Source organism: Microchirus variegatus, assembly GCF_963457635.1.
Source record: "Microchirus variegatus genome assembly, chromosome: 17".
Lineage (NCBI taxonomy): Eukaryota > Metazoa > Chordata > Actinopteri > Pleuronectiformes > Soleidae > Microchirus > Microchirus variegatus.
In genome coordinates, this window is record NC_139818.1 from 14,734,370 (window position 1) to 14,747,418 (window position 13,049).

Sequence of the window (13,049 nt, forward strand, 5' to 3'; positions counted from 1 at the left end):
CCTTTTCACAGATTTTTTTTATTTATCGTGAACATGTTAAGCTTTCGCTGCAGCGAGATATTATGAATCTGTTTAGTCAAAAAAATAATAGATCACCTGTTTCACTAACACGTTTTAGGCCTCAGGTAAGATCATGACGACAGCGGTTTTTTCCTCCACACAACAAAGCTGATTTATACTGTTCATAGTTCAAGACTTGTGTGAAGTACACCAACGATTATGAGCAGGTCAATTCCTTTACTTCACACACAAATAAAAGAGAGTACAGATATGGTTTCTGTTGTCCTGAGACGGAGTAGATGTGACACTGTTCTTTAGCGACGCTTGGAACAACCACACAACACACACACACACACACACACACACCACACACACCCTCGTCTCTTCTTGAGTGTGTGCCTTTGCTTCTCAGGATGTTTTTCCCTCCTCAGTCAGACAAAGTAGTCTATGCTTGGAAGTCGTTCCCAAAGTGTCTTCTCTGCTCCTCGGTCATGGACAGATAGGTGGCTCTCATGCTGGGAGAATACTGCGAATGAAACGACAAACACAGAGACACGCACGGGTTAAATATTTAAGGTGGACTCACAGGGTACGAGCCTCGTCGTTGGCTGATAATGACGAAGAATGCACAGCAAAATCGGTCTTTTGAGCAGATATAATTCTTTCAAATCTGAAGGGCTGAAACTGATCTAAGGGTTGATGTAGTCAGCTCGGATTTACTGATGTGAAACATAAAAGAGGAATGCTGTTTTTTTTTTGACAGCTGATTATATTGAAACCTCTGGTTCTTTAATAAAAGATAAAGTGCTGCACCAACACTAGTGTCTTAAGCTTTTCAAACAATACACTCTTAGAAATAAGGGTTCTAAAAGGGTCCTTCTACAAGGGCTGAGGTTCTACCTGGAACCATTTGCTTCTGAAAAACCCTTTTCCAAAGAAAGGGTTTTTCAAGGGTTCTTGGTAACACTAATGGTTCCAGTAAGAACCATTTTGAGCCAGAGAACCCTTTAAAACCCCTTTCTTGAATAAAGGGTTTTAAAAGGGTTCTTGGTGAAACCCTCCAAAAGGAATCCGACGGAAAATTTATAAAAAGGTTCTTCCTGGAGCCAAAAAGGGTTCCCCTATGAGGACAAGCCGAAGAACCTTATATGGTTCTACTTAGCACTTTTATTTCTAAGAGTGTACCCAGGCCTAAATGTAACAGTTAATCTGAGCAAATAACAGCTGCTGTATTCCAAAAAGGAGTAAGGTACAAACTGATGCAACTCCTTTTTTGTTTACCTTCAAAGATGCATAAAGTTAAAGCTATTATAGCTATAACTTTATGCATCTTTGAAGGTAAACAAAAAAGACATTCAGATGTGTTTTCCCTTTATTCCTACTTACTAAAATAGCTCATAACAAAAGGAACCTAATAACACTGGTCAGCACCAAATTTATTGTTTAAGTTTTTTTAGTTTATTTTTAGGATAATGTTGATGTGCTGAATCCAACGATCACATTGGTTTTGCTCAATCAGGTCAACTTTCTGAACAAAGCTAAGTTTTTGTTTACATGTACGGGTATTTTCGCGTCATATGATGCAAATTTCTTTTATATTTCTTGCAATAAACCAATTCTGAAGATTTTGCATGTGCCAACTTATGACTCATTGTTTTTATATATATATATTTCAAGTGAATTAAATGGCTTCTTGTAAAAAAATAAGCCTGACGTATTCTGCTACATCTGCGGTGAATACACCATTGTTCCTAACAGGAATCTAGTCACAAGTTTCATAGAGCGTGCTTAGCATGCTTATTGTGTTATTAAACTTGGTGACCAGGATAAAGCTTGGGCTAAATATAATCAATTTAGTTAGAAGTTTGGATTTTTTAAAAATCAAATTAGCATAAAAAGCTGACCTGGTTGAGAAAAATGTCATTTTTTGGATTCAGTGGTGCAAAATGGTCCAAATTCAGTTGAAAAGACATAGACAACTTAGAATATATATATATATATATTTTTTGTAACCCAGTATAATTAAAATAACAGTTTGCTTTATTCAAGCACCTATATAGTAGCAATGATGCCATTTTACAATGAAATACACTATATACACTGTATATACAGATCAGGCTGTATGATTGAAGCAGGACTTCATGCACAGGGGCTAACTGTGAGGAAAAGTCAGGGCTATAAACTACAGTAGCACCATGTGGACAACAGGGGGCTACATTCCTCACTTATTCACAAGATGAGGACACCACAGGTTGTGAGTTTTAAAGCCATGCCAAAACCACACAGGAACCAAACAATGGTCGATGGTGAGGGTGAAGGAGAGTGAAAAGATAAAAAGATGCATCAGAGAGGAAGATGGGGAGAGTGGGATCAATCCTGGAGGAAGGAGTTTAAAAAGACTTACTCTGTTTCTATACTGCTGAGAGTATATCTCCAAAAGTTGATTAAAAGAAAGAGGAAATACAGAAATAAAAGAAACAAACAAACAAACATACACGTGACACACGGAGAAAGAAAAAAAAAGATACATATATAAAACAAGCTGTTAGCCGGAGACTATGCTGCATGATGTTGCACAGTTGCAGTCACGACTTGCTATTAATTAGGAATAGGACTCATAAGACAAAGAAGAACATCACAGTTCCTGCTTGTGATCCAGTTAGAAAAAAAAGCAGCTGAAGTTTAATGAGAATGAAGAATGACATAAAAGCAACAACAACAAAAAAAACGTTAATATTTAATTGACAAGAAAACCCTGCAGCGTGACTCACATGATGTTAAACACTGTGGATTTTAACCACATTAAAGAAATGTATTAAAAAAAAGAGAAGAAAACCACATATCTAAGGATTATATGTTTATCTGCAGCATTTCATCACAAACAGCCACAGTACACGTGTGTACGGTATGTGAGGGAGTGCCTGTGTTGAATATTTAATCTTAAATGCTTCTATTTTTATCTTTTGTAGTTTGACAAGAGACAAGTGGCCCAGTGAGGGACACACGTATGCAGTGATGGAGAAAACCTTTAGTGGCAACACAGAGACAGAGAGAGTTTACGGGTTAAGACTAGTGTCACTTTCTATTGGGAACGTTGCCTGAGAGGAGCAAAATTATGTTCATTTCACAATTAAATATTAACCACTTTTCTACTTCTCGCCCTGTTTTGATACTGCAACCCTGTAAGTTATGAGGAGAAGGAAAAAAGGCACTGAAAGAAAGGTTATTAAATATCTGAGATGGGAGACTCGCGTCATGTGACTTAAGTGGAGAGTCATGACTTCAGACTCGACTTAGACTTGAGTAAAAGACTCTGACTTATGGAATATTTACATTTCCTAAAATATTGAGGAGTAAACGTTACAATTTGCTTTTGAAACACGGAAAACATTGTGTGTCTGCGTTTGAGGCCTTGCGTACAAACCTGGCAACCGAGCAACACAAGTAAGCTAAGACAGGAAGTCAGTTTTGGCAGGTCAAAAGCTGGTTATGATGCTAGACTAATATTTGAAATGCATTTCCATGCTTTAATGCAGGCCTCATGTCAGTATCTTTACCTTTTAGGCTCTGTAGGTTTATTTATCTTCATTTTATTGATGTTAATTATATATATTTCTAAACAATTAATTTGATACAGTGTTCTGTTACAGATAAAACTTTAGCAGCTCAAAATGACAGCATGTTTAAATGTGTAATATCCAGCAAATCATCTTTATCTTCTATATTTGATTCTTTTGAAGTGTTTGAGACTTGAAGGGTCAAGACTTGAGAGTCTATAATGTCAATGTGAAACTCAGAGAAAGGAAGTGAGCTGAGTCAGAGGACACAAAAATATGAATGACATAATGGACAGTTACTTGTGAAAACAACCTCCTGTGCTTTAAATGTTTAAATCTGTCTATAGTTCGTGTGGGAAGTGACATTATAAGGCAGACTTAGCCTCTGGGACCCAACGCACCGAAGGGGGTGGAGATCCGCGTCCAATCAGCGGCACATTCTCGTACCGTGGATTTCCCCCGAACAGAGCTGTCTGGTTCCTGGGAAAGAGTGAGAATAAATGACTCAGAAGCAGAAGGAGTTTTTAGATTGTACTTCACGTCACCTACTGCATCAGTTCACTCACATGTACTCCGACATGGGGGCGTTGGAGACGGTGGGGGCGGGCGGGTGCAGGCTGCTCTGGCTGCCCAGGCTGCTGCTGTAGCTGCAGAAGCTGTGCATGTTGGCGTGGTTCGGGTTCTGCGAGGCTATTCTCCTCGCACGGGGGTTGAACGGGTCCTCCTCGTCGATGTCGTCATAATCTCGTTCCCTGCGAGAGGAGAAAGACAATATTTTACACATTTTCAAAATAAAGGTGCTTGTTTTTATGTGTAACAATATATAATTAAATAATAATTAAATCTATCTATCTATCTATCTATCTATCTATCTATCTATCTATCTATCTATCTATCTATCTATCTATCTATCTATCTATCTATCTATCATTTATTTACATATTTATTTATTACATTATAAATATGATAAACTACAACTTATTTTGAAAATCAGACATTTCCAGGAAATCTGTGCATGTGTTCACATCACAACGTCATGTCATACATGTAATTTAATATGTAACAGGCTTAAAAACAATTTGCAAATGTACCTGGGAATGACTGTCTTAAGCTGTCAAATTAATCTACTTGTCTATAAAGGTTCTAATTTGCAAGGGCAAAAGCATTGTATACAATATGTATACTGTATGTCCTGGGTGTTATGCAAGGTCCTATTCTTTATCGGGGTTCAAAAATGGGCCAAACCGTGACTAAAGGTTTATACATTACACTTGGTGTGCATGCACAGCGGGTGCAGGACGAGGAAATGAGGGCACCCAGGCAGGCACACAAACAGAGACTGAACTGACCTGCAGGCAATTTGTCTCCACGCCTTGGGAATGGCACACAGCATGACAGTGAAGGCACAGGCTGCAAGGATGGAGAACAGGCAGAGGTAGAGCACACCCTCCACCCCGTCGTAGCACACCCCCACCATGGCATCCAGGTAGTCCTGAGGAGGTCAAACCAAGCATAAACAACACATTCACAGTTTGTTTGTGCGAGGGGACTCTGGCCATGTTTGAATTCACAGCAGACAGAACGAGGCAAAGGTACAACAGAGTGCTGGTGTGTGTGTGTCGTCTCCGGGAAAGCATGTGCACTACCTCATTATTCACTTCGACTACACTGCATACACAAGCAACACTGTGTGTCAGAGAGTGCAGGAAACTCGCACGTCGCAAAGAAAACAACGCAGGGAGATGGTTTCGTTTTTGTTCAGTGTCCACTTATTTCGTCCCTGCTTTTGCTCTGCTTTGTTCCAGGTTTTACTTCCACGGTGAATCCCTGCGTGTCGACTTTTCCTTCTGTTCTGACCTAGTTGTGCTGCCGCGACACCAATTAAGATCCAGGGTACCAACCTTATTGAGTCCTCTGCAGTCCAACAGGGCAGTCAGCTGGTGCAGACTGGCCTCCGAGGAATTGAGCACATGCTGGATACCCAGCAGGTCTCTCTGTGGAGAGGTCAGTATATCACTGAACACGTCATAAAATCCCCAAAAAATCTGCATGCATTCCTTTCTGTGTTAAAGTACAGAGCGAGTCTTTATGAATTCATGGAAGAGATACCTCAGCAGTTGGGAACAGCGGTACAGCAAACTGCAGCAGACTCTGGATCTGGATCTGCATGGTGGTCAGGGATCTCTGGAAGATCGTCAGTGGCTGCAAATTAGAGAATCAGAAACATTCAAGGAGAGACAAGACAGTTTGCACACAATGTGAAAGATAAAGGTGTGTAATCCACACTTTTTAGTGGGAACACAGCCTGCTTAGAGATTCAGATTTCCGCATGTATTATAACAGCTTTGTTTGCATTATTAGTGTGGTTGTGTATTGGCAAAAATTATCCGATATGATACATATTCCGATACAGGGGAGACAATATAAAATACTGTGATACTGTATACTATAAGCAAGAAGATATACTATGAGGTAATCTTCTGTAGTGTAGCCACATCTAACCTAAACAGCTTAAACAGCAAGGCTTAAATTTTAGGTTTTGGGTACTATATTCGTTTGTAACACAATCGTCCTGTACTGTAGGTGTTTGTTCCCACCAGCAGGGGGCACCTTCTGCCTTGTGCCCCTTTAAAAAAAAAACAAAAAAAAAAACACCAATCACCCAATGCAATACTTCAAATTCAGCTTTCACACATTTAAATGAAAGTGTGCCTTGGCTGTTACATAACCTAACAAGGAGACTGCACCCCAGTGGCCTGTGGTGCAATGTTAAACTGAAACAGGATATGGTCAATTACCCCTGCTATCCATAAATGTAATTGGTTTCCTCTGATTTGAATTTTTCTCCAGATCTGTGGGACTGTCCATGGTCAAATTGCTCTCTGCAGCATAACCTAATAGCCTGAGCAGACGTGGCTTTTTTTTTTTTTTTGTAACATTAAGCTTGTTCTAAGACACAAACGAGGACGGAGGAGGACAGAAAGAATGTGATCATATTAGGAGTGAAAAAGAAAAAGAGGTGTGGAACAAAGCAGAGTTAATGAAGGAGTGATGTCTGCAATGAAATGAAACAAAGTTTGGCATCGTTTACTTCAGGAAACAGGAGGAAGAGGCTCAGAGGAAGAAGTGGTAAGAAATACTGACAGTTGTGTAGCCATTTTGGAACTTGTAGTAGAGTTTTGAGGAGAGGAGAGGATGTAAGTCAGGAAGACTGCGCTGAGCTCAGAGGGGGAAGAGTTTGACAAAGATGAAAGTTGAGGAGCAGGGAAATGGACTCCTCACCCAGAACTGGTTGAGTAAATTTGTGGTCAAAATGGTTCAAGATAACGATTTGCAGATAACGATTTGCAGACATATAGTTCGAATTACTGTCTTTTAAATGACTTTATCAAAGGATTAAACAGAAATTTAAATGCCAAGCCAGACGGGGATGTGGGGATGAATCTTAATACATTGCAAATAATGACCAAATGTGCACCATATTTACATGGCTGACTGAATGTCTTGACTTATTTTTGATTTAATAATATTGTTATTTATTTATTTCTCATTCAAATGATATCATTAAAAACAAATGCAGATAGTTGCACCCTAGTGTTTCTCAGCTATAACACTGTGACAATGACCAAACAACACTTCACTTTAACCGTGACACACACAGAGCATTAGGAACCTGTGAATCACAAAATGAATGATGAACAGTTGAGGTTGACACATTTCTTACCTGCTGGAAGGGGTTGGAGAGCGTCTGGTTGCAGTAAAGATAGTAATGAACGATTTCTGTGGACACACACACAACTGATTAAAATTCCCTCAACCACCATTTGATTTTTTTTACTAAAGCACAATTAGAGCCGTGGCCACATTTTAATGTGATTATTAATCCTATTAATCAAACCGTCGCTCACCAGCACTGACGGTACTCTTTGTCTGGCTCATGAGGTACTTGTCAGGAGACACACAGAAATCACTTGTGCCCTAAAAACAAAACAGGAGACACGTGAGAGCAACGGATGGATAGGAGGGAATCTTACATTCTGAAAATAAATACATTAAATTAACACTTCCTTTTAGACAAAGCTGAATATTAGAAATTCTAATAAACATGTCTAGACAGTCATACTTTTCAGTTCTGTCACTCACGAACACTTTCACTCCGCTGCACAGTGCTAACAAGAAAGTCCTGTGAACTGTGCTGTCTGAATGCTAAATGTCCCCTGGGCTGAGGACAAACACACTGCATGCAGCTTCTCTGGGGGGAACACTAATGAGCCCCACACACAAGTGAAGTGAAAGCAAGACAGAGTTCCTCAGCAAGCCCTGAGACACTTCGTTAGAAACGCGGAATACCAAGGAGTTCTGCGAAATTCACTGGCATCTTTGTCAGAATCCATGAAGGGAAAACAGTGAATCAACCGCTCTGATTTATTGCTGTCTATTATTTAGAGTTCTGAGAAAAAAAAGGGGGGTGGGGGGGCATTCATTAAACACTCACTCACTCACTGTGTACTGAGGCACATATTTAACTGTAGCATTCATTCATCAGCACGCACAGTTAGAAGATTCTCATGCAGACACACACACACACACACACACCTGTAACCACAGACTAAATTTTAAACGGCTCTCATTTAAAGTGCGAGGCAGCCGAGTGACGCTCCAAATGTAATTTTTTTAGACTTTTGCAGGTCGGGTTTACGTGACACGACACGAAATGTCTCTGCCTCTTGTGTACAACGTGCTCCAGCATCATTAAAGCCAGTTGCCCACGGGGTGAAAATGAAAATTAACCTTGGGCCCAGTAATGGCCATATGACAGGGTCCATGTGTCTGCAGCAGACTGCGACTTCTGAACATTTTTTGATGGAGAGTGATAACTTTTGTTGACAATATTAATATAAGAGTAGTCGTAATATGATCATCAATTTGAGTTTTTGTATGCGGACCATGATTATACTAAAACAATAGAGAATTAAAAACGATGTTGTGTTGGTGTTTGAAAAACTGGATCGATGTAAAGTCACTCAGCAATCAGAGCTTGGACTGAGCAAATTCAAGCTCTGACACACTGTGCTTTAAAGGAGACATATTATACCCTATTTCTACAGGTTAACCAAGTTCCCTGGTGTCCTAATGAACATGTCTGTGACATGCTTTGGTCAAAATAACTTACGGGTGAACCACCACAGCAGTTCATGGCTGCCAAAACAGCCATGTACAGAATGCTCGGTTTTGAGTGCCTGTCTCTTTAAATGCAAATGAGACACAGGAAACTACGTTAGCGTCACTGAGGCTTCCGGCAGCTAACAGCAGTTAGCATTTGGAAAAGCCATCATTTGTCGACTCTAGCCGGCACATTGCCGTCATATATAAAATGTAAATCCTCTGAGGCTGGAAGTTTGTGGAGAACTCTGTGCTGCAGCCAAGAATAGAACACTTTGCGGACTTACCGCTTTTCCGGATACTATTGCCCTAGCCTGCACTCTCATGTTTTTTAGGGACTAAGCGGAGCTCTGCGAGACAACAGTTCCAGGAATGTCTCACTGTGATGTAGCAATGAGTGCGGAAGTCAACATCGCATGTTTTATCTCCTGTACTTAGACTGAGGCGGACCACAACAACATGAGTGAGTCATCTTTCTTCACACTTTGCCTCCTCATTGGGCCTCCAGAGTCCCAAATATAAGGATTAAAACGATTAAAAAGTTGATTTTGCATAATATGAGCCCTTTCAACGATTAATAACCCCACTTGCAGAAATAAAACGACTTATTACTTGTAGCAGAGAAAAGGACCAGTGGACACTAAACCGCAGAGTGCAGCTAAGGTCATCCTCAGGCAAACACCACAGGAGACAAGTTACATAAGAGGCAAACATTTTTTTCCTCAAGGTAAATATTAACCAGGTCTGGACACTGCAGCAGATTGAAAATATATTTATTTTGCCGTAATATTAGGCCACAAATGTATGAAGGATCTTCTGCCATGACAGAGTCAAGAAAAACTGTGAAATTCAGCTTTTCTGCGATTGTCTTAGTATATTTTGCTTTGCTTTCATTATCATTACGTATTTATTTTATTGTGTGTTTTTGGTCGTGTGTGTTGGAGCATTAAGGTCACGCGTGAAGAAAACAAATATTTTTGCCTCATCATGTCGACTTTAAACTTGCATTATCATGTCGAGATTGAAGACAATTGGCTTCGACATGTCCGTCAGAGAGAGTGACCGATCCACAGAAGCTACCACTGAATCTGGACAGTCAGTCCCAGACGTGGCTGGAATGTGAACGCGAAGTTTTTGACCTGTCGAAACTTTTTTCTTGACTGGAAGCGGTAAAAAAAATCAATAAAATAAAGTCTGACTGTCCGGCTTCTGCAACAGCTTCAGTAGCAGCTTCTGTGTGCATGCCTCTGATGGGCATGTCAAGACAAAATGTTGAGATTAAAGTCGATATATATTAAAAAAGTCTTCATGCGTGGGCCTAATAATAGTTTGCTTTATGCTTTTAGCTCTTTTATGCTTTTAACAATTGCTTTATGTGTAAAGTCTGTTTTTTGCTGGTGGACTCCAGCACAACTTGCTGTGCTTCAGGCTAAATAAACAACATTTATTTTGGATGTTTATGTCTCTCCATAGAGCACTTTTCTTAAAGCGCTTAATCTCTACTACACATCAGCGCTTTGGGTTTTGCTGACATTGCCAAGGACGAGCAAACAACAGCATCTTGGGATCGGACTATCAACCATCCGCTTAGTGGACGGCCCAAACTACCTCCTGAGCCACAACTGCTGAGTAGGAACCCCATTTGATTTTGGTGACGCTGTCGTCTTTCCTACAACCTGCCTGCCTGAACTGTAAATCATCTCTACCACGTGTTTGTACGATTTGTTTGGGATCTTAAGCGCTGTTTTTTTCTCTCCCCCTCACATTACGAGTCTAAAGACCTGTAAAATAAGGCATTAAAGCAGCAGATGTATGGTAACAGGAAGAAGACACTCCAGACTAATGTGCTGCAACTGATCACACCTCCTGCCGCTTTCTGCCCAACGCTCATTATCTCCAACATAATTCACACATGTTAACAATCCTCCGCAGCCCCGAGTCACAACACAGCATCCTAAGAATAATAGCACACATGCCTGAGGTAAGTGAGTCAAACACCAGCACTTATCCATCTCGTATTTCTTCTGGTAAAAAGAAATTCTTTCGATTTGTACTATTTCCCGCTAAGTGATTAGAACATTTTTATTCACCTTTTTGTCGTGAGACCATAATAAGCAAAACCATTCACCTGAAATTATTCACCTATCCAGCGTGAAACGCATTAAAAGCCACAATTAAATTCTTCCCCTGTCATAATCCTTGAATCCTTTGGAAAAGCGTATTCAGGCTTGCATAATGACGCTGACACAGAGCGGGGCCTGGGAAGTTTGTTCTTTTGTCAGCCCATTTTCACAGGTTTGCTGTCTCGGTTGCAGAGAGCAAGTGCACACACGAGGTGACACAAAGTGAGATCAGAGGAATGTGAGGTTGAGGTGTGAGGATCTTTTCTTTTTTTTTTTGGTGATGCTGCACATCTGAACTGGCTCTTTCTTGCTCCATCACATTTTACAATGCATAGCTAAAACCATAACGAATTCGAGACAAACAAATCCTAGTTTTATTTAAAGAAGGTGCACACATATATTGACTGTCAGCAGTATGCGGGCAAACCTGTGACTAATGCGATGCTCAGATCGCTGCTACCCATCGTCCTGCACTGACATCCTGCAGATATTTATGATATTGCGCTGCATACATTCACTGTATAATAATCTCTTTTCCAGTACCGCCTTCACAGTTACGAGACATTTTTCAAGTGCAGCATGCGTGCAGCTATAGCAATTTATCATCACTCTGCCTGATAGGAATCCACCACCAGCCATCAGTGTGTGCTCATTTATATTCTGCCACACTTGTCAGTCAGAGGAGTGGGGGCGAGGCAGCTTACCACAGCAGTGGCCAGGTCAACTCCCAGAGACGTCCAGCTCAGGACCAGCGTCAGCACTCCAAACACCATCATCCTGTGGGGGGGACACAGAGCAGCGGTGAGGTCACGGGGGGTCACAATCTCAGCTTGATAATCATCACATCAAATGCTTATAACGCCTCCGCGAGCAGGGCTTTGCCAGCTTGGCGTCCGTCCAGATGAAGTAACGTTTGGCATTTGCTCAACTCAAACACAGTGATTAATGATTTACATCACTTATTCCTGTTAGCGGGAATGATATGCATCAACTATAAGGGGAGATGGGGGAGCTGACAGCGTTTTTGAGTTGCTTGATTTAAGCCTGCAGAAACTGGGAGAAGCTGTGAACTCGACACGCTCACCTTTAAATTTATGTGACAAACAGGCTACTTAACTGCCACTTACTTTACAGCTATGGTGCAAGCATTCAGTTGAGGTTTTTTTTTTTTGTCCATGTGTGAATTCATTCTCTTTCAGCTCTTTCAATATCCAAGAATAGAAAAATATCTGACCTTTAAGCTGCTGCTGTATTAGAGGTAAGGTGTGTAAAATTATTGGTGAAGTCCCCTCACTGTGCAAGCGCATTGGCAGACTTTTGTGAAAACATGGTGCAAGGTCCAAAATGGTGGCATCTATAGAGCTGACCGAGCTCATGTGACCAGCCACGAGAAAACCATCTCAGGCAAACAAAAGTTGAAATCACGAAGAAGACACACCATGTTTCAGATCACAGAATTCAAGGGGGCCTTGAAACCATAAACCTTGTATTTGAATGTTGGAGGATGTTGAAGGTTATTTTAACGCTGCGAACCGATTCCAAGTTGGGGTGTGGTGATACAACATTACTACATTATTCATTCATTATTATTACATTATTCGAGTGCTTTTTGTTGTTTTTTTTGGCCTATCAGCTGCATGTCATATGGAGCCACTCCTGTGTAGGCTCAATATTGTTAAGGTCTTGTACAATTTGAAGCGTTTTTCATCTTCCTAGGATAAACGCCCTCAGACTACCAAGGTTTCGAAAACGCCAAGCTATACGCCAAATCCAAGATGGCCGACTTCCTGTTTATTTGAGGTCGTGGTGTCAAGAGGATTTTTTGTTCGTCTCAGGCCGGACAATGTTCCCACCAAATTTTGCGAAAACTAAATTTCCGCCCACTGCATAGCGGTTTGACCTGTGGGGGCGCTACTGAGCCATTTGTTATTGGTTTTTCGCAAGTCCATTATTTTATTGAATTGTTCGCCAGTACTGGTTTGTTGGTAATTTTTGGCGTTTAGGGGGTCAAATTCTAGATAATAATAAAAATTCTTGCGATTTCAATAGGGTCCTTGCAACCTGTGTGCTCTGTCCCTAATAATTTGTACAATCAGGTAATTGTACACATGAGTGTTCAAGATGAGCTTGAGTTTTAAGTTGAGAATGAGAAACACATTCTCTGTTAAACGGCACGTTCAAATCTGTGCTGCAAATCGCATGCAAG

At 40.7% G+C, this 13,049-nt stretch overlaps 1 protein-coding gene across 1 annotated transcript in view; it reads right to left on the minus strand.

Moving 5' to 3' along the window:
• Positions 1–233: 233 nt before the first annotated feature.
• Positions 234–13,049, minus strand: part of ttyh2 (tweety family member 2) — a gene marked incomplete at its 5' end in the record, with an annotated part of 55,901 nt that continues 43,085 nt past the window's right edge. Inside the window, 9 exons of the mRNA XM_083903479.1 lie at positions 234–526; positions 3,959–4,037; positions 4,124–4,309; positions 4,907–5,049; positions 5,459–5,551; positions 5,667–5,759; positions 7,282–7,337; positions 7,466–7,535; positions 11,548–11,620. Coding sequence (XP_083759605.1) covers positions 446–526; positions 3,959–4,037; positions 4,124–4,309; positions 4,907–5,049; positions 5,459–5,551; positions 5,667–5,759; positions 7,282–7,337; positions 7,466–7,535; positions 11,548–11,620 — 874 coding nt within the window. The 3' untranslated portion in view covers positions 234–445. The remainder of the gene's footprint in view (positions 527–3,958; positions 4,038–4,123; positions 4,310–4,906; positions 5,050–5,458; positions 5,552–5,666; positions 5,760–7,281; positions 7,338–7,465; positions 7,536–11,547; positions 11,621–13,049) is intronic.